Genomic DNA, 21,795 nt, shown 5'->3' on the forward strand with positions numbered 1-21,795 from the left:
AAAAGTTCTACACTGATGCGTTTTACTTAAAACTTCTTGGTATAGTGGCCACATTATAGACGATTCCGGTTATTATCTGTGACTTGAAATTAGCCTATCTTCAGGGGCACAAAACCACGACACCCTTTTCACCCGACCTGACCCACCGCAATAACTCCGGCCACAGGAACATTTCCGAAATCCACTGGCCACTTTTTGATACTAGATATGTGAGCCAGTATACTGACAAAATATTATTTGAATCCGTTTAGTATTCGCTGAGTGGTGAGGGTTTGAGCATTTTTGCTTTCACTCAGGCCTATACGGGTTAAAAAAGTTGAATACCTGAATATAGTTGTGTGTTGGAAAACTGCTATTCATTGATAATAAAACTTCGAGCTGTTTAGTAGAATACCATCATGTTTTCAAGTTGCCCATTAGACAGTGCGAGACAGCACTAACAGTGAAAAAAAAGAATTTATGGCACTAAAAAGGCTTATTAGTTGACCCAGGTAATTCTAGATCATTATCAATAGGTTTGTAATCATTTGTACAATAAATTTACATACTTTTATTAGTAGATGAAAAAATCGAATTTAGTACTATACCATTTAATTCCACTAGAGTTTGTATCCTTTGACAGATATTCGTATGTCGATTTCAACTGTAAGGCCGTCTTCAGTGTCGTATAGACTCTACTAAATAAGTCGAGTCTAGTACACTACACTGAAGACGGCCTTACAGTTGAGGTCGAAATACGCGTATCTGTCAAAGGATACAAACTCCAGTGGAATTAAATGGTATAGTACTAAATTCGATTTTTTCATCTACTAATAAAAGTATGTAAATTTTTTCGTCGTCCGATAGATTTAGCTCACGGTTTCGCGCGTGTTTTCGTCGCTGGAGATTTTTTTTTTCCTGTTTTGGAGCGTCTTGCTGGGTAGTGCTTCGTAAAGCCCAAGCAGGACAGTTCGGTTTTGCGTCGTCAGATAGATTTTGCTCACGGTTTTGCGCGTGTTTTTGTCGCCAGATTTTTTGTTTTACGCGTATCGTTATTTTATACAATCCGATGACCCTGGAGGGATCGGTTTTGCTTTTGACTGGTTATTGAGCAAAAATATTACTGCACAATCGACAAGCATTTCACGAAATACTATTTATACTATAAATAAGCTATTGTTTTCTCTTTTGATTGCCGGCATTCAAAAGATTAATTTGAAAACGCTTAAACAACAAATATTTATGGTCTATCGCCAGCTTTCTAGGCGAATCCTGACAATATACCTTTCCCAACCTCCAACTACGTAGCACTTATGAGGGTGTCGCTGAGTCGGTGGCCTCTCATTAAGTAAGTGCTACATCAACATTTCCTTCCCCTATCCCAAGTTACGGTAAAGATGGGCGTGGCCGGGAATAGCGATATTCATGCTTTTAGTTTTCTTGTTTATGATTTGAACAAGGTATATTCCCCTGCCTTGTTCTTGAAAGTAGTCAGGATGAGATTATTAAAAAGAAACATGAATGTTGCTAGTATCCAATCTACGAAGTTTACCGTAACTACGCTAACGCTAACGCTAACGCTAACGCTAACGTATTTAAATCGACTTTTGTAAATCAACAAAATTTCAATGATTTTTATTAGATTTCGTTGTTTTCAAATAGCATGGTATATGGGTAATTGAAACTGGAACTCTTTAAGTGTGTAAGTTGTTGTGGTATTTGAACGAAAAAAGTATATAATTTTACATACCAAATCCAGTTTTTATTAATATCTATATTTATTTGAGCAAGAATTTTCTGTCACGTTTATCTCGGTTCCGCGTTATGGAATTTTTCGGAATTCAGCTTGTGCTTTGAAACAATTCTTTCCGAAACAAAGCTTTGCGTTGTAAAATTTGATGAAATAAAAATCAGTAGTTAAAAAGTTAGTGCAAAAAAGAAATGTGAATTGGCAAAAGTGGAATAAATGTGCACCTGGCGTGTGATCGATCGTGAGCGTTTTCTGGCATGAGCGAAAGGGGATGGAAGCGCAGTAGATGGAAGCGTACATGGCGCTGACAGTTCCACCGTGGCCTTCGATCAACTGAGTGAGATTGTTCTGATTTTTATTATAATTATTTTAAGTTTTATTTACATATCAAAACAAATATGGGAATGTGGTCCAAAATGCCAGTGTTAGTGGTGTTTTTGCGTGTGTTCATTTTCAATTTACATACATAAATTGCTGTTTTACGGGATGGGGATCAGAGTAACTTTTATTTTCGTTTCAGAGAGCGAGTAAGGGCGCTTAAGCCCAGGCTTTAGAGCCAGGACATACGGGAGAAATACCTGTGTCCCATCCTAGAAAAAGGACAAAAACAATGGAGTGTGCATTAACTTTCTAGCAACGTCACTTCCAACGATTTTGCCTATCTCCCTAAATGAAACGGATGGTATGGTTGTCCCCGTTTCTTCCCTCACAATGTTTCAAAATTTTCTGTCTATCATGTTATTCATTCGTGAATAATCTGATCGCCGGAAATTTTTGAATTACCTTCAAACCCCAAGTCAGCACAGTGGGCCTGGCCATTTTAATATATGTATCAAATCATTGATATGCTGCAAATATTAATGCTGACAAGAAAATACTGGAAGAAATTTCAATATTTCCAGGATGCTTTTCAATATTGGCTGTGCAAGCACAATAGAATAGAAATCTATATCTATATCGATTTGGGCAAGTGTGGTAAAAGAAAATTGTTGGAGTAAAATTAATGAAAATGTAAACATCATCAACAAAATCATAATAATATAGGGTAGAAGCACCGATTATGGTCATACGCCAGTTGTAGTCATAGGGCATTATACACCGTTTCTCATAGCCAATCAGCATAAAACCTTTTTTGTTAAGTAGATCACATTCACATGATATAGCTAAATTCATTTACTCGTCCAAATTGATTCAAAACATAAGAAAAACAATTCATTTTCCTTATAATTTTAACTCCCATACATCTAATTTGGCCAGGGCACTCCTAATTTGACCACTCTTATGAGAAATCAATGCGATTGGCCAATTTAGGAACCGAAGTTAAATCTCTGGCCGAAACTGGTTCCGTTGGCCTATATTGACCAACGGGATTTTCAAAACGAAAGTATGGTTATAGCACAGTGTTGATATTTACATACATAATATGGATTGAAAGCTTGCTTTTGACATATTAGTAGAATAAATACGGCTTACCATTTAAATTTTATTGACTTTTTCTCTTAGGCTGGCCAAAACCGGTGCTTTTACCCTACCAAAACGAAGCACCGCTAGTGGTTTCTGAAGTTGAGAAATGGAATAGCTGGCATTTTAATTCCGAAAGTGATTTTTTCTTCAAATATTCCACAATAACATGTTTTTTTTTTTTGACATTCAAGTACTTGTTTACTTATCTACATCAAGATTTTACTGTTATTAAGTGCTGACCTAGTGTAATAATATACAATTCGACTGTGACTTTTGACAATACATAGTTCGTTTGGAATGGAGACAATTTCAGTTATGTCAGTTTTTCGGATTGACTAGTAGAGAGCTCAACATATTATAAAGCATCCCATCATAACATTATGTTTTAAATTATCAATTAGCTTCTGCTTTGTAAATAGGAAATAAAGACATGTACATTACACGAACTACTACATGCAATGTTTAATCGGTGGCCGTTTTGCTCCATAATAAAGAAAAATACGCTATCTTGGATGCTATTTGAGAAACTAAAAATAAACTAATACCATTTGCAGTTTTCTTTTTCAAAGGCATAGCAAAGTGCTTATAAAAAATGAGAAACTAACATCATGAGGCTAAATTGGAGGGTTGAAAAGCTATGGACAAAGTTAGAGAGCAATTTGCTCAAGGCAAGAATCGAATGAGTTAAGTAACTTAGAAAAAGTAGAATAGATAACCCCGAACATTTTCAATATCTTATATTTATAAATAACCCACATCAGTAGCTCAAAATCCTCCAAACAAATCAAGCATTTCAGATGGCTGATACATCGACATCCGACGTTTGTGTGATTTGTCGAACTTGATAGAAGTTCAATCCCTTAAAACCCCACGTCTGTTTAACACCCCATTTTACGGTACGCTAGAAAACATACTTCAATGTTACCTGCCTGAATGCCCACAAAATGTGTGGATGAACATTGTTTTATCCGAGCATATTATGGATGTTAATAATGATTGACCATAATTATTTCTCAAAGATATACCGTCTAGTAAAAACCTCAGCAAGAGTAGATATTTGGCGGAACCATCGCCTGACGCGAGAAAAATGCCATTATGAAACTCGAAATTGCTTGAAGCAACCAAGAAAAACCTCATCTCTAACGTCTCTCTTTCCGCCTTTCTCTTCCCCACTGTAGCACACTCGTTCCGTGGAAGCTGTTTCGACAGGAGCTCTCCCAGGTGCATCCCATCTGCTCCGGGCTGGAAGCGATGGCACTCAAAACCACCATAGACTTAACGTGCAATGATTATATATCGAATTTTGAATTCGATGTGTTTACTAGGTAAGTCGCAAATTGTTCTCGACCATCGATATTGTTCTAACCGTTTCGTGCAAAATTCCAATCCCCCCGCCAGGCTGTTTCAACCGTGGAATACGTTGCTGAGAAATTGGCAAATCCTAGCTGTGACGCACCCGGGCTACGTCGCCTTCCTAACGTACGACGAAGTCAAGGCACGCTTACAAAAGTATATCAATAAGGCTGGTAGTTATGTTTTCAGGTAGGTCATCCGGTTTCATGGGAATTGTTGTTCAGCCCCTTAATTTCTGTTTCTCGAAATCACAGATTATCCTGCACACGACTAGGTCAGTGGGCGATAGGTTACGTAACGGTGGAAGGCGACATCCTCCAAACAATTCCCCAAAACAAGTCATTATGTCAAGCTTTACTAGATGGTCATAGGTAAGTGGAGTGCTTAGTCGTCGAATACATCATAACTCACTCTGAAATTTTTGTAACCTAACAGGGAAGGTTTTTACCTGTACCCCGACGGAAAGGCGCAGAATCCCGATCTCTCGTTTGCCGTACAGAGTCCTCTGGAGGATCACATTACGGTGACGCAGGAACAGTACGAACTGTACTGTGAGATGGGTAAGATTGATCAGATCCAAGACCTGTTAGGGGCAGTGAACCTAGGATATTGACATTTCAATTTTCTCGCAAAACAGGGAGCACCTTTCAGCTGTGTAAAATTTGTGCCGAAAACGATAAGGACATTAGGATCGAACCCTGCGGGCATCTGCTGTGTACGCCTTGTCTGACGGCGTGGCAGGTCGACTCGGAAGGACAGGTAAGTGAAGTTCTGGTTAGGTACCGACCGTTTACATCACCACTGAGCTAAGCCAGCAAGTGAAGTCTATTAATACAACCACAGAGAAACAGAGGTAACACTTTGAACTGGTTACCCTATGTTCTATCCTATGTTATCCATAACGATACTTAATTCGTTAGCCCGTACATGCCTGAGTGAAAGACAAAATACGCAAACTCTCACCGCTCAGCGAATATTTTTTTTTTTCTCTGTTCGGCTGCGCCACTGTGACCAGTATTTAGATCTATTGTGGCGTTACCCGTATCCTTAGTATATAGTGCATGTCGCATTACTCAATTTCCATTGATAGATAATGAAGCATCGATTTTCGTACAGTTCACGTTCTGATTCCTCAGATATTGATAAAAATCGACTATGATGAAAAGGTCCCGCTATTTAAACCCTTCATAGAAATTTCCATCTCAGCCAAGGCGCGCCCCTTAGCAAACATAATCGATTAAATTTCTGAGGAATCAAATCGGCACTACTGATATTTGACCATGCAACGGAACTCTAGTCACATCCTTGTTTCGCTTTTAGTTGAGTCCCAAAAAAATACTAGAAAAAAGGGGCTCTATGCTAGCAGCAAAACCGAATCAAGCTAGAAAATTTGTTTAGTAATCAGAATTCACGTGAGTCCTTGAATTACCAAAGCTTAACAGTTCTTGTTGAGTTAATACTCATGATTGTTCTCCTGGCTTCAAGTGTAGTCTCGGGACTGACCAACTCCGAGTCTTTAACCATCTGCTAGGTAAAATAGATTAAATTCAGAAACTGTTGCCAGTAATAAGGACTTTGTACCGCCAATCCTTGAATTACCAGAACATATTAACCTAGCCTTATAAGCAAGATGATACTAGGGCTCAAATTGGTAGATCTTATCCCGTAACGCACCGCGAAAAGGTGATCTATCCGCGTTACGGGTACAGCGAATACTTAAAGAATTTCAATTATTTTTTGTCTGTATACTCGTACACATATCTAGTCTCTAAAGGTGGCCAAAGCAAGGATCTCGGGAACGTAGCTGTGGTCGGAGTTATTTCTGTGGGTCAAATGGTCAGGTCGGGTGAAAAGGGTGCTGTGCTTTTGTGACCCTGGAAGTAGGCAAATTTCAAGTCACAGATAGTTTCTGGAATCGATTATAATGTGGCTACTTTGTTTGACCTTTTAAGAAACGATTGAATTGGACCAGGTTTCCGGATTTTCCTAAAAATGATCATTTTTGAGTCTCTGGAGGTCTTAAATTAACTGTAAAGCCGTAGCGGTAAACGCGCAGCTATTCAGCATGACCATGCTGAGGGTCGTGTGCTCGATTCCCGCTGGTCGAGGATCTTTTTGTAAAGGAAATTTTCTCGATTCCCAGGGCATAGAGTATCTTCGTACCTGCCACACGATATACACATGCAAAAACGGTCAATCGGCAAAGAAAGCTCTCAATTTCCATGGATTTTTCCATGGATTTATCGTTTTATTCCTCTAAGGATTCCCCTTGGATTTATCATCAGAAAAAAAAATCCCCATCAAATCTGAGCACACCAGTTGTTTTCTATGGCCATAGCCATAGCTGCATGTCTGGCCAGAATTTAAAAAAAAATCGAAGGTTCCGTTTTGAAGTAACGCCCTTTCTAAGGTTTGGATCCACAAATTCAAAGGAAATCAGTGGTATTTATTCGGTACTTCATTTACTGTAGTTATGAGAAGAAAAGTATAATCAAAATTTGGTTCAAAGTAGTATCGAATCGAAAGATCTACAACATTTACACACCAAATTATTGTTTGCTGAAGTCACCCATTTTTTGCTGAAATTTGCCGAGCTGACATTTTCAGTACCGTCGCTGGGGGTGAGATTGGGTAAAAACGGAAAAATATAATTTTTGAAATATTTCTGTTAATAACGCTGATATTACTAGAATTTTCAAATAATTTGCTATGGAAAATTGAATATAATGCTAGGGAACATATTATAACTCATAATTAATCGGAATATACACTTTTAGAAATGGTAGTTTTTGTTTAATATATCTATAAACTTGTATGTTGAAACTAAAGAATACTTACACCATTAAAATTCTACTGTGAAAAGCATCACGCATGTATCTTGACTTCTGTTGTTATATTTGTAAAAGGATGAAAGTCTGTTCAATACATTTCACTGTTATCTGGAATCCATTTGATTTTGCCACAAAAATTTTAATTTTTTCGATACGGTGTTTATTACATCAAAAATGTAGGTGAGGATTGGGTCAAGCAAGAACGATAGTGACCGAAATCACAAATGCATCTTTTTGGCATTTTACGGTGCTTTCCTTTTTAAGATGTGTTTATCCTCAGTAAATACAGCATCTCCGAAACATCGAACAAATATACTTGTAGATTTCGTGTCTTGAATAACAATGCAAACTATTTTGACAGCTTCTCAAATCAGCAACTGTTTTATGTGCGAATCTACATAGTAAAATAATCAAATGTTTTTTTTTTCCTCCAAATTTAAGTTATTATTAGTATTTTCACCTTACATCTCGAAACATCTCGCAGAAGTACAAGAGAGTTGTTGGATCTCGGATGTACCGGGATTATGACGTCAGGAACTTGGTAAACTTGGTAAATAATCACGGTTTCAGTACATCTTTGGGAAAACTAAATAGACTATACGGCAATGAAGACAAGGCTTTGAAAACAATTTGAAGGAAAAAAAAACAAGAACAATTATGTAAACTTGACGATACATGCTATTTGCTCATAGATGTACATTTTTTTGTTATAATCGTACTTTTAAGCGGGTTTTTCATACCATTACATCTTATATGTCTTTTTGTCTTATTTGTATCGAATTTCATGAATATTTTTCAGCTGTGAATGATTTTGCAAGTATATCCTCAAAAACAAGTTATTTCTCCGTCATTTTTGAAACAATCAATAGATGGTTTCCTAGAAAAAAATCTACGCCCAACCCTGTATATGTTCTGGGTCAAATTGCCGTCAGCATTCCTGGAAGTAATTCTTGAGAAGTTTCTGGAACATCCATAGAGAATTATCAAAAGATTCTTGAAGAATATTTGGAAGAAGTTATGAATTAAACTAAGACCAGTCGTAGTGATAGTGTTAGTGATTTCTCAACGGGCTGTCACTCTTGATATAGTCTATCGAAGCATTGCTACACAAATTAACAGAACTTTTGCTGTCCTCGTGCAAAATTGTACAGGCTCCAGTGACTTTAACACGTTCAACATGCTCTTCAAAAATTTCGTCTCAGATGTTCCAAGGAAAAGCTTCTGGAATTATCATAATCATTTTAATTAAAATAGTTTCAGGGTCTTTTAGAGGAATACCTTCCAAAATTTTTTTAGAGATTTCTCTACCAATCATTCTAGAAATACTACCAGCGATTTTTCAAAGGATGCTTAGAAGAATTTCTCCAGTAATTGTTTTAGGAAATCCAGGAGAACTCCAAAGCTACTATTTCCAGTAACTTCCTCATGTATTATTTTGATGTTTTACCCAAAACTATCCTAGAATTTCTTCAGATATATTTTTTCACAATTCCTTCAACCTAATTCGCCAGTTGTTACTCTAGGAGATCTTTCACAGATTTCTACAGAATTTTCTGCGAGGAAATCCACAAAGGTTTATTTCAAAGTTTTTGAAAAAAATAGCTTAAGGGTTTCTTTAAGAAATTCTGCAAGAATTCCTCCGCCTGTTCATGTGGATTCCTTCAAGTACTCAATCACATTTCCTCACTGAAATCCAAAACTCCTTGAGGAGTTCTTCGAACAAATCTATTTTTTTTTTCTATAAATTCCTCCAGTACTTCATCCAAGTACTACTCCAGCATCTTTTCCAAAGAAATCTTCAAAAGTTTAAAAAAAATCCCATGCAATCTCCAAACTTGTACTTAAGTTTGCCATTTAATATTACAGTTTTTTTTCCAATAGTTCCTCCAATCATTCCTGCACACATTTCTTCTGTCCAATTTTTTAAGAAAAAATCCTTTAGAAAATCCTGTGGAATATCCCGAGATTTGATATGATGTGATATAAATACCTATAAAAGGTTGAAGGATTTTACTTATGAAATCTACTAAAACTTTGTCATAACTCCAGTAGTTCTTTCAAAGATCCTTATTCAATGAGGATGACTTAAAAGACATTCCTGGAAGATTTCCTTTAAAATAAACTTTTAAAACTTACTTTAGAAAATCTTAGTCTAGACGAAATCTCTAGAGCAATTGCAGACGGCATCTTGTTGAGTTCAAATCATAGGAAATCCATGAAATGGATGGCGTTTTTGGAGAAGTTAAATATTGATTGAATTTTAGAAGATGTTTTGCCCAGGAATCTTTGAATGTCTCAGGAAAAACGATGTTTGAATCACTGGATAAAATCTTGCGGAGTTAGGTATTTCTTAAAAAAAAAACTTAAAGAATTTAATTTCAGGAGAAATTTCTTTTCTGTGGAAAATTCAGGTTGAATTCTTGAGGTATCCTAAACGAAATTCTTGGAGAAATTTCTTGGGAAATAATTACGCCTTTAGAAATTTCTGCAGTAATATCTGAACATACCTGAAATAATTTCTGATGAAATTCTTAGAGAATATCATAAATAACACATACACAACATGAGCATTAATACTTGTAGTAATGTAACGAGAAACTCTTAAAAAATAGTCTTAGATCTAAGATAAATTTGTGCTCTGATGGTATGAAGAATCAAACTGGCTCCTACTAGGTTTCGTTTTGCTTTCTTAATTCCTGTTCGTTCTTTTTTCGGCCTCTATTTGCTTCCCTTCAGGTCTCTTTTTTCAGACAAAAGGTCTATAATTTCCTATTTTTAAAGTCCTCAATAGCTACCAGCCCTATAAAGACGAAATACTTCCTTCGTCTTAAAGTAACGACTGGCATTAATTACGTTTGAGCCCCTAAATATAGTAATTTTCAATTTCCAGCCTAAGATTCCATAGGGTTAACATTTTTCTTTGCTTTACTGTGCACACAATATTTGTTAACGTTTGTCCTACCCATGGAATAGAACGTGGACGCACCTCTGTAGAACATGTAACCATCAGTAGCATGTGAAATGTATTGAAACGTGCGTTCTTGGGCTTACCAAATGATCCAGAATATTGTCCTACAAAACATAATTGTGTTACATATTCAAACTGACTTCGTAATGCCTTAAAACACTTGAGCCTATGAAAAACTAGCAAATTGTGAAAAACTTTTATCACATGTAATTTCAGCTTATAATTGACAACATGTGAACATTATTAATGGTATTAGAATACCTATTTCATCTAAAATAAGTGCTAATAGGTTACGCTTTGAAAATGGCGTAATTCCAAGCTCTATCGATCTTTTGTTTCAAAACCCTGTTCACAGGATACAAACAACTAGACAAGCCAGCTTTGAGCCATGTCTTGATGGTATATTTCTCGTAATAACCACGGTAAACGAAAATCCGTCTTAATATCACTGATTTCCTTTGAATTAGTGGCCTTATATTTTCAAAAGGTCGTATTTTCAACACGGGTCCAACAAGTTTTTTTTTCATAAATACTGCTAAATACAGCTTGACCATAGAAAACGACTGCTTATCTCAGATTTGATGGAGATTTTTTTCTGATAATATCGGTCTGGGGAGCACCGTGTTTCAGTTATTCATCCACACTCTTTGCATTGTTAAAAGAGAGTTCATGAGAGTTTTAGATTAAAATTTTGCAGATTGCTGAAATTTCAGAAAAACTCTGCTAGTGGTCAGCAGAACTAGCTGAAATTTACAGCTAATCGAACAACACTTCAGCCAATAATTGCGGAAAAATTCAGATCGGCAAAATTTAGCAAAATATTACTGATTTTAGCAAAAAAAAAAAACATTGATGTTCAAGGAGTTCTGAAAAAAGTCTTCAAGGATTTGACTAAGTATTTATTTAAGATTTATGGCACATGACATAAATTTATCACAAATTACTTCAAATATTTTATTTTGCTTCCTTTCGCAATTACTAAGGGTTGTTTCAGGGATACTAACAATATTTTTAAGCGCCTTTTCAAGATGGTTTTCCAAACTTCATCTGCCTTTTAGTATGCGTTTTTTCCTCAAGATATTTTTTTCCAGATATTAGATAAGACCGTGCTCTAAATATTCCATGTATGTCAGCAAACATTCTTCCATTTTCTTCTCTGTGTAATGTCTTCTCTCTTTTTTCTCTCTTTTCTGTGTAATGAATGGAATGAAGGATTTCTCCAAAAGTACTTTTAGATATGTATCTGAAAAAATCTCCATAAAATACTTCAGGAATCTTTCCGGACATATCTTCTAAAATTAACACCAAGAACTATTTGAAGAATCTATGTTTTTTTTTTCTCAAATCATAAGAAAAAAAAACCTACAGTGATTCATTATAAAATTTCTCAGAGAATTCTTTAGAAACACCGTCTTTACATTTATTTAATAATAATTCAAAAAATTTCTCTAGAACCCAGCCAAAGATTTCTACATAAACTCAAATATTTGAATATTCATCCAAAACATTCTTGCGAAAATCCTTCTAGGATTACATTGAAAGTTTTTCTTCTAGAACTCCACTTTGAATTTATCCTGGAATTTCCTAGAAATAATTCTTCAACTAATTTGTGAAATCTTTACATTCATACCATATTCAGAGAAATCACAAAATTTATTCCGGAGAATACGATATGTATCGAATAAATTTTGCTATTATTCCTGGCGGAAATCAAACACTTGGCGAATACCAAAACAAATGCTTCAAAGCGGTGGCGGACGTTTCGCATAAAGACGATTGGCATAATTTCATGGGTGGACGTTTCACATAATGGACGTTTGGTATAAAGAGAATTATATGCCTTCCATAAAATGCTACCTGTTCTTATATTAAACTGAGTATTATTCATTACTCTATAATCTGAAAAGTAATTCTTAGATAAGATAAGATAAGTAATTCTTAGTTAAGATTCTTTCATAAGTTGGGATCTTCTGAGAACTTCTTGGAGAAAGCTTAAAATGTATTCCGGAAGAAATTCCTAGAAATGTATTGTAAACTATTAACGCTCTTTTTGATGTATTCTAGCAGAATTTTAATAGAGGATCAAAAAAGGCGACATCCACATGTTACGTAACGCTCTAGTGAGAGGGAGGAGTAGGCTCAATCTTTACAGCCCATACGAAAATTTGAAACTTTTCATACATACGGAGGGGGGGTAGGTAATCGAAAAATTCCAATTTTAGCGTTACGTAATTAATGGACGCTGCAAAAATAGATTTGAGTACAGCAGTGTTTTGGAAAGCCCAAGCTAGACGCTTTGTTTTCGGGACGCCGGGAGTTTGGTTTCCGTTTCGCGGGTTTTGCTGGGCAGTGTTTTGGAAAGCCCAAGCAAGACGCTTCGTTTTCGAGACGCCGGGAGTTTGGTTTTTTGTTTCGCGTGTTGTGCTGGGCAGTGTTTTGGAAAGCCCAAACAAGACGGTTCGTTTTCGGGGCGCCGAGAAGTTTTGCTGTTCGCGCTGTGTGAGTGCGAAAAGATATTCGTGTTCAGTCGAGGATGGATTACCAACTGGTGAGCTCGTTTCATGCTTATGATAACACATTTTTTCATGAAAGCGTTACTTTTTTGTAATATTCAATCAAACTTTGTATGATTCGTCACTACAAGTGTCGGCATTATGCCTGTTTTATACAATTCTAATATACATATAAAATTTTTGACATTACTTAAAATATTTTTTGAATTGTTCGACATTATGAATGTCGACGTTTATTTTAAAACTTCTACCAAAAACTTTTCTTCTTGAGGCATAAATGTTCAATAATACTATTATGTAATTTTCAAACAAACTATGTATGGTTCGTCACTACAAGTGTCGGCATTATTCCTGTTTCATATAATTTAAAATAAACGCATATATTTTTCTCTTTTCGCCATTAATAAAAACTTCTTTTAAATGGTTCGACATTATAGATGTTGACGTTTATTTTAAATCTTCTACCAAAAACTTTTTGAGACATAACTAAAAACTAGCTTAAAATATAAATCGTATTTTTCCTCCTTATCCATGGATCGCATCACCGACCAAAGGTGACTCCCAGATCTTTTCCTTTTCCACTAATAAACACCCTTCCCGTGGTGATTGTGGAGATGCAGAGATATTCTCGGTCTCTAGAAGCAACAATCATTACACCCTAACATTCCTTTCCTATCCCAACTGACTGTAAGGACTTGGCCGGCGCCTTTATTGATCAATAATATTAGATCTGCTAAAATTGCACTCCGAGAGTAAGCGGAAACTCCCATCCCTTATTCATTTGGATCGCAGTGCAATTATTACTAGTTCTGATCAATCACGGAGTAGCAACCATTGACATGTACAGTCAGTTTATGCTATGCTATGCTATGCTATGCTGCCAAGATAGATTTGAGTACCTTGTACCATTTTGATTCAACCCTACTAATGTATTTTGACTACCACATGTAGCCTTCTTCAGGGTCAGTTAATCGTATCCACTGAGTAGATCAAGTCAAATCAACTATTGACAGTAAGGTACAGGACGAATCTCTAGAGTATTTTTTTAGGTATCCTTAGTAAAAATCCCTGAAGGAATTTGTAGCTGAATTTCTACCAAGGGCAATAATACTGCTGCAGCTGTTCTTAACGAAATTCTTAGTTGAATTCTTTAAAAACTCCTCAAATGATTCCTGTAGTAATCCTTTGATAATCTTAGCATTTCTGTAAGAATCCCATAGAGAAAAATAGAGGAATGCCTGGAGAAACCTAATAAATAGATCTTGTTGGAGTTCTCAGGGGAATCGAAACACAGAATTTTTATTAATCTTAGGTTGCATTTCATCAAGAACTTCATAAGGAAGTACAAACAAAAATGTTTGTAGAATCTTCTTAATATTTATGGAGTTATTCATGGTAGAATATCAGAAGTGCTATCAGAAGCAATTTAAAAAAAAACTATCTTGAGAATATAGCCTTATAGATCTCCTATAACATGTTGTCAACCACTTTCCTGTAACCAATTTTTGAGCAATTTCTAATGGGATGAAGCTGATTTTTGGTTTGGGGCTGAGACATACCTACCTTGATACCTTGATGGCTACAGCGTAGCATCACGCCATTGCCGGGCGTATTGTAGAGCTCCATCTTCGTCGTTCTTGGGCGAAACTTCTCCAGTTGCTCCGAACGTTTAGGGTCGCCAGGTCCTCTTCCACTGCGTACAGCCAGCGTATTCGTGGTCTTCCCCGAAGCCGCCGACCTCTACCTGGTTCCCTGCTGAATATTATTTTCGCAATTCTTTCTTCCGACATTCGCACTAAGTGACCAGCCCACTGAAGTCTGCCGTATTTTACACGATTGATAACATTCGCATCTTTGTACACTTGATACAACTCGTGATTCATGCGTCTGCGCCACACACCATTTTCGAGTTTCCCACCGAGTATTGTCCGCAGCACTTTACGCTCGAAAACACCGAGAGCTTTCCGGTCTGACTCTTTCAACGTCCACGCTTCGTGCCCGTAGAGAGCCACCGGAAGAATCAATGTTTTATACAGGGCGAATTTTGTTTCGGTTTGCAAGCTGCGGGACCTAAGCTGGTTACGTAGTCCGTAAAAGGCCCTATTCGCAGCCGCAACACGTCTTTTCACTTCGCGGGAAACGTCGTTGTCACATGTCACAAGTGTTCCAAGGTAAACAAATTCTTCAACAACTTCAAACATATCCCCATCAAACACTACCTCAGCACTTACACCACCATGCCTGACTCTATCTCTACCTTGGTAGAATTGATGGTCAGGCCTATCCTCGCTGTCTCCATCTTCAGAGGCACGAAGGCCTCTTCCACTGATCTGCGATCGATTCCAATCAGGTCTATATCGTCCGCAAAGCCAAGGAGCATGTGCGACCTTGTGATAGTGCCATTTCTTTGCACGCCAGATCTCCTAATAGCACCCTCAAGTGCAATGTTGAACAGTAAATTCGAAAGTGCGTCTCCCTGCTTCAATCCGTCTAATGTCACGAACGAGGTTGACACCTCGTCTGCGATCCGAACACTTGATTTCGAACCATCCAGCGTAGCTGAGACATAATGTGAACTTATTATCAACCGAATTACCATCGAATCAATTGGACAACAAATTATAAATTGCGGTGTGCATGTCTATTCAGTCACAAACGAAAAATCATCTTCATCTTATTGAAAACAGCTGGAAAACTACGGTGGGCGTAAAATAGGTGGCAGCGTCTAATAGGCGACCTCAGTGAATTGAACTAGACACATAATTGTTAATCATAGTTTTTCTTTGTAATCTGGCAGTAGATCCGATATTTCGGAATTGAATTCAGTGTTGCCAGCTACCCAAAAAAATCCTAAATGGGAAGCTTATTACATACATATTTCTTGGGCCAATTGTCTAAAAGTTTGTAAGATGTTTGTCTGTGATTTAACCTTACAAACTTTATCATTATATTTGAATTACAATTTCTTTCCTTCCATCAACAGGGTTGCCCATTCTGCCGGGCGGAAATCAAAGGCACCGAGCAAATCGTAGTGGACGCATTCGACCCCAGGCGGCAGCACAATCGCAATTCGGCCAACGGGCGGCAGCAGCTGCAGAACGACGACCACGACGATGACATTGAGGTACTGTGAAAGCACGCACCCCAATTCACACCTCCCCCAAAAAAAAAACAGCTGAGCTGTCATCCGCTATGAAATCTATCTCCATCTCTCTATCGAGCCTTTTTTACTGCCCCGCTGTCCATTTTTTTTTTTCTCGCCTGAACTGCTACCTAATTCACCATTTTTAGCTGCTTAATGCATCGCAAGATTTACTCCTCCAATTAGGGACCGCGAACAAAATCAGTTTTTGCAACCCTGCATCCAAAATTGCAACTGTGATTTTGTTTTTTAGCGTTTTTCAGTTTAGTAACAAACATTCAGGCATCCCCATTGTGAGTTCCAAAAAAACATGCACGAGAATTTCACCCTAACGTTGGCATTAAAGTAGCAATCGCCTTTGGTTTGAACCCAGTAGCTTTACTTTCATTATTCACCCTTCCCATCTGATTATTGTATGTATAATCTAGAATTTTAGCTGAATGAAACGGAATATGTGTGTAACATTGTCGAATTGTGAAGTGAGTGTTCATACACTGATAGACTTTAGTATTTTTTAGAAATCTGATTATGTAGAAACTTTAATAAACACATTTATTTATTCTTCAGCTTCAGTTCGTTTGTTTCTGAGGGCAACCATGTCGAAAGCTGGAAGAAGTTCTCAACAACTTTCGAAAATCCCCAGTTAGTATTCAAAAATCTCATCGCAAATAGATTCCAGTGCGCTCGATATTGAGAACCTCTTCCCTCGAGACGTGGTTTTTATTTGAAGTATTCAAATTTTCCAGTGTTGCCAAATTAACTGTGAGAAAATCGATAACCATATGCTTCCAATGATCCTGGCTTAAAATTGATCAGAATTAGGTCTAATTGAAATTCACCAGCGAACAAGACGAAGAGGCTAACAGCATTGCATGATTTGGAGAAATTGCAAATTGGAGCATTGTAATAAGAATCGGAAAATGTGAATAGTTTATAGAAATCTTTCGTAAAATTTCGAATGATGTGATCGTGAAGATAGGAAGATTATTATAGTTAGATATTTCTGTAAATTTTTTGATAAATAAAATTATAACGAAGGGTGCACTTAAAAGTTTATTCTTGGATATCATTATAAGTCAAAATTTTAAGAAACATCCATTTTGATTGCATGCTTCAGAATCGCATAGGGTAGTCTCATGAGGAATCATACGTTTTGTTATATGAAACCATGTACATTTCATACTCATCTCGGAACTCTTACAGAGAACACAAATAAAGCAAAACCCCCTGATTTTAAATATGAAAATGCTAGGTATAGAAACTCATTCCCGAAAAGACTTCTTAATCCATAGAGAGTGCGAACAGTGTAGTTCTATAATAATTAGCGAAAATTTAAAACAAATATTCAGCAAGCGAATTACCTTTAAGATATTTATTCCTGTAATCAACAATAGACCACATAGTGTACTCCCCCTCCCACACTTCAATGCCTAGTATTAGTGGAAGTATTCTAGTATCCATGTTTACTATCACCCCTTCCTCTCCTATCAACAGAAGGACAAATATACAACGAATGGAAAAATCTGTGAAACAGTGCAAGTTTTGGGTTTTATTTTATCTCCATCCTGGCCATTCAGCACCATCACCAAGTTCACCACGCGGGTCTCAATTCGTTCGTTTTTAGGAAGCATGATTTATGTACAATTTTTCGGTTGCCCATTGCACATCGTTGTTTGCATGCTTTTGCTTTGTTCTGTTTTTATAGAAGCCATCGGCTAATACACCATATAGTGATAAGTCAATCGAAATTCATACGAGTAGCAGGAACTATACCAATACCATTAGAAATTATGTCCTGGAAAAGTCTTTGCAGATATCTTTCAAAACCGTTTAAATTTTGTGTGACATCCTGTGAGGACTTGTGGAACAATCTTCGGTGAATTCTTACATCTTTATGAATTCTTATTAAGGCTCTGAACTTTTGCCACGAATACTATACAACACCTTTTAAACCTTCTGATAGGAACTTATTGAGCTTCTTCTTGGAAATTCACCGAGTATTTCACGGAGAGTTGCTTTAGATATCGAACAAAATTATTCCCTCGAATATTCCAACAATGTTTCAATACTGGTAGGTAAGCCTAATCGCCATGTAAAACAATAATTCCTTCGCATCTTAGGACTGCAGTCCTAATGTCAATGTTGTAACAATAATTCCACCAAGAGTATTGACAAAAATGAACTACGAAAATCTTAAAAAGAATCTTACAAAAACTACTTAAAATAAACAATGCATATCAACGAAAAAATGAATTTTGATAATATTGGCGCTAACGTCGACCATGCGAACATGGGCAGTGAAGAACTTCATCGTTGTCGGTCTTGGACGATACTTCTCCAGTTGCCCCGAACGTTAAGGGTCGCCTGGTCCTTTTCCTCTGCGTACAGCTGGTTCCCAGCTAAATATTATTTTCGCAATTTATTCTACCAAAATTCACACGGGGTGACCAGCCCACTGAAGTCTGCCGTATTTCACGCGCCTAATAATATCCGCATCTTTATACACTTGATATGACTCGTGATTCATACGTCTGCGCCACATACCATTTCCTAGTTTCTCACCTAATATTGTCCGCAACAATTTCCATTTTCCATTTTTTCCTGGTATTACAACAGCTAGTCCATATTGGTACAGCATACAACATGGCTGGCCTGAAAATTTGTTTGAATATCAAAAGCTTGTTCTTAAGACAAAGTTTTGATTTTCTATTAATAAGAGGATAGAGACATTTTACATATTTATTACATTTGGCATTCAAGCCCTCAATGTGATTTTCGAAAGTTAAATTCTTATCTAGCATGAGCCCTAGATACTTAACTTCATCTGACCAATTTATTGGAACCCCTCTCATCGTGACAACATGTCTACTTGAGGGTTTCAAATTAAGAGCTTTTGGTTTATGTGGGAACATTATTAGTTGAGTTTTGGTAGTATTAGGAGAAATCTTCCATTTGCAAGTATGAAGAAAAAATATCCAAACTTTTTTGCAATCGACTACAGACGACACGCAAGCTTTGTCCTTTGGCGGTGAGGCCTGTGTCATCCGCAAACAGGGATTTTTGACATCCCTGAGGTAACTCAGGTAAGTCAGATGTGAAAATATGGTATAATATTGGTCCCAAAATGCTGCTTTGAGGAACACCAGCTCTTACAGGAAGTCTTTCAGATCTGGAGTTCTGATAATTACCCTGAAGTGTACGATTTGACAGATAACTTTAAATTATTGTAACAATTTTAATTTTACGATCAAACCTTCATGCCAAACTCTGTCGAATGCTCTTTCTATGTCTAGAAAAGCAAGACCAGTAGGAAAACCTTCAGACTTGTTGGAACGGATCAAATTTGTTACACGTAAAAGCTGATGAGTGGTCGAATGTCCATGGCCGGATTCCGCCATGTTCATTGGCAAAAATTGAATCATTTTGTTCAGAATGACCTTTTCAAAATGTTTACTGATGGAGGAAAGCAAACTGATTGGACGATAGCTAGAAGCTTCTGCAGGATTTTTATCTGGTTTTAAAATTGGAACAATCTTAGCATTTTTCCACTTGTCAGGAAAATATGCTAATTGAAAACATTTGTTAAATATATCAGCTACAAATGATAAGCTACTTTCTGGAAGTTTCTTGATGAGGATGTAGAAAATTTCATCATCGCAAGGAGCTTTCATATATAGGAGAAGGTATCGACTGTGATTGTTTTTATTTTAATTGTTTTATGGCTTTAGCGGTCATGCGACTCGAAGCTTAAGGGAGTCTGTAAAAGCAAATGAACAAAACAATTAAAAAAAAATGGAGCTTCCATATTTTTGATTTTTTTTAATAATAGTTCTCACTTCTTCTATGGATCTTATGGATTATTTTTCATTCCACAGTTTAAACTAAATTGAAACAGTTTATAATTGTAGAATCTTAGAGGCACCTATGACCTTCATTTTTTATAAAGTCTTCCAAATTCTTTTTACCTTTTTTACCATCAAGTTGGTACAGAGCGTGCTCTGTACGAATATGAATTCAAGTCCTTGTATTTCGCAATTTTCAATTCGTTTTCTTCACCGTTGAATAACGTAGTGCAACTATGAGTATTTGTAACAATCAACTTTAACTCTCTGTCGTACTTTTTCACAAATTTACAATAACTTATTTCAAATTCATTGGTCACATTTGAAAGTAAAATTTGATTATTACATAGTCATGAGAAATACATCATAGTTGCACTACGTCACTCAACACTGAAGAACAGGAATTGAAAAATGACCAACATGTTAATTCAAAAAAAAAATCGAAGTTAGTATTTTGACAAATGGTTACAGTTTATCACATTGAAGAGTCGCTACAGTAATTATAGTACCAATACTCAATATGAACTTCGTTAATCGGAACCTACCGACAATTTGATATCCAACGTGGAGTAGTGGAGTTCAAGATGGTACACTTATGATGGTAAGTATTAATTGGTTGCGTGTAATGGGAGACTTTCTCACTATCGTTCGACTAGTAAAATTCGTGAATAAAACCGAAGGTAAAAATGTTTTTTCAAAAACCATATGACGAATACATATATGAGACATCTGATACAATGACCATGAGGTCAAAATTCCGGGGAGGGTTAATTAAAGCTTTGCTCAATTAAGAAACTAATGCTAGTTCTAGGATGTGAGAACTACATATATAACTGTGCCAATAATCACTGTAACAATACAAAATAGGTATATTTAAAAGAAGGAAAAAAATCTTCAATTAGAGAAACTTTGACAAAAAACATTGTTTATTAAAACAATATTACTGTTGAGAACAGCTTATGTTAATATGAAAATCTTTAATCGGAATGTGAGCACTTGCTAATCCAGTAATAATTATAAACGTATAGCGCCAAAGAATAGCCAATGACTAAAAGGAGGAAAACCCTATGATGATTGTAGATTTAATTTCAATAAGCCTTATGTAGCGAAATTGAAAAAAATGCCTTTAATAAAAGAAGGAAAATTCTTCTTCTACTTTCTGGCGTTACGTCACAACTGGGACAAAGCCTGCTTCTCAGGTTAGTGTTCTTATGAGCACTTCCACAGTTATTAACTGAGAGCTTTCTTTGCCGTGTGGCAGGTACGAAGATACTCTATGCCCTGGGAATCGAGAAAATTTCCATTACGAAAAGATCCTCTACCTGCGGGATTTTAACCCACAACCCTCAGCATGGTCATGCTGAATAGCTGCGCTTTACCGCTACGGCTATCTGGGCCCCAGAGCAGGAAAATTATTCCAGTTATGTTTTGAAACATTCAGCCTAATCACCAATTCGGCCTAACCAGGGTAAATAATCTTCGCCGTCAAATGTAAAAAGTAGGCGACGAAAATGAAAAAAAAGTCATCTGCGTCATTCAAGGGGCCTTCCTTAGCCGAGTGGTTAGAGTCCGCGGCTACCAAGCAAAGCCATGCTGAAGGTGTCTGGGTTCGATTCCCGGTCGGTCTAGAATCTTTTCGTAATGGAAATTTCGTTGACCTGCCACACGATATACGAATGCGAAAATGGCAACTTTGACAAAGAAAACTCTCAGTTAATAACTGTGGAAGTGCTCATAAGAACCGTAAGCTGAGAAGCAGGCTCTGTCCCAGTGAGGATGTTAATGCCAAGAAAAAGAAGAAGAAAGAGAAGCGTCATTCAACCAGCAGTGATCGAAAAGGCATGACGAAGAGGCATCCTTTGTGGTCGAATCTTCATTCGGTTATCAGAAACCATATCGAAATGCATTCACCATTGTTTTGCCATTTTTGAAAATTGTTGTTTAATGATTCAT

The 21,795-nt window shown here is 36.8% G+C and overlaps 1 protein-coding gene across 4 annotated transcripts in view; it reads left to right on the top strand.

Annotated features, from left to right (window-relative positions):
- LOC5572351 (E3 ubiquitin-protein ligase CBL-B-B) overlaps positions 1 to 21,795 on the top strand; it is a 293,118-nt gene that overhangs the window by 227,257 nt on the left and 44,066 nt on the right. For all 4 annotated transcript variants that reach the window (XM_021841121.1, XM_021841122.1, XM_021841123.1 and 1 more), the window contains 6 exons: positions 4,372 to 4,518; positions 4,592 to 4,735; positions 4,801 to 4,917; positions 4,982 to 5,106; positions 5,184 to 5,305; positions 15,842 to 15,982. In XM_021841121.1, the coding sequence (XP_021696813.1) occupies positions 4,372 to 4,518; positions 4,592 to 4,735; positions 4,801 to 4,917; positions 4,982 to 5,106; positions 5,184 to 5,305; positions 15,842 to 15,982 (796 nt within the window). The remainder of the gene's footprint in view (positions 1 to 4,371; positions 4,519 to 4,591; positions 4,736 to 4,800; positions 4,918 to 4,981; positions 5,107 to 5,183; positions 5,306 to 15,841; positions 15,983 to 21,795) is intronic.

Source organism: Aedes aegypti, chromosome 2 (genome assembly GCF_002204515.2).
Source record: "Aedes aegypti strain LVP_AGWG chromosome 2, AaegL5.0 Primary Assembly, whole genome shotgun sequence".
In the NCBI taxonomy this organism is placed as follows: domain Eukaryota; kingdom Metazoa; phylum Arthropoda; class Insecta; order Diptera; family Culicidae; genus Aedes; species Aedes aegypti.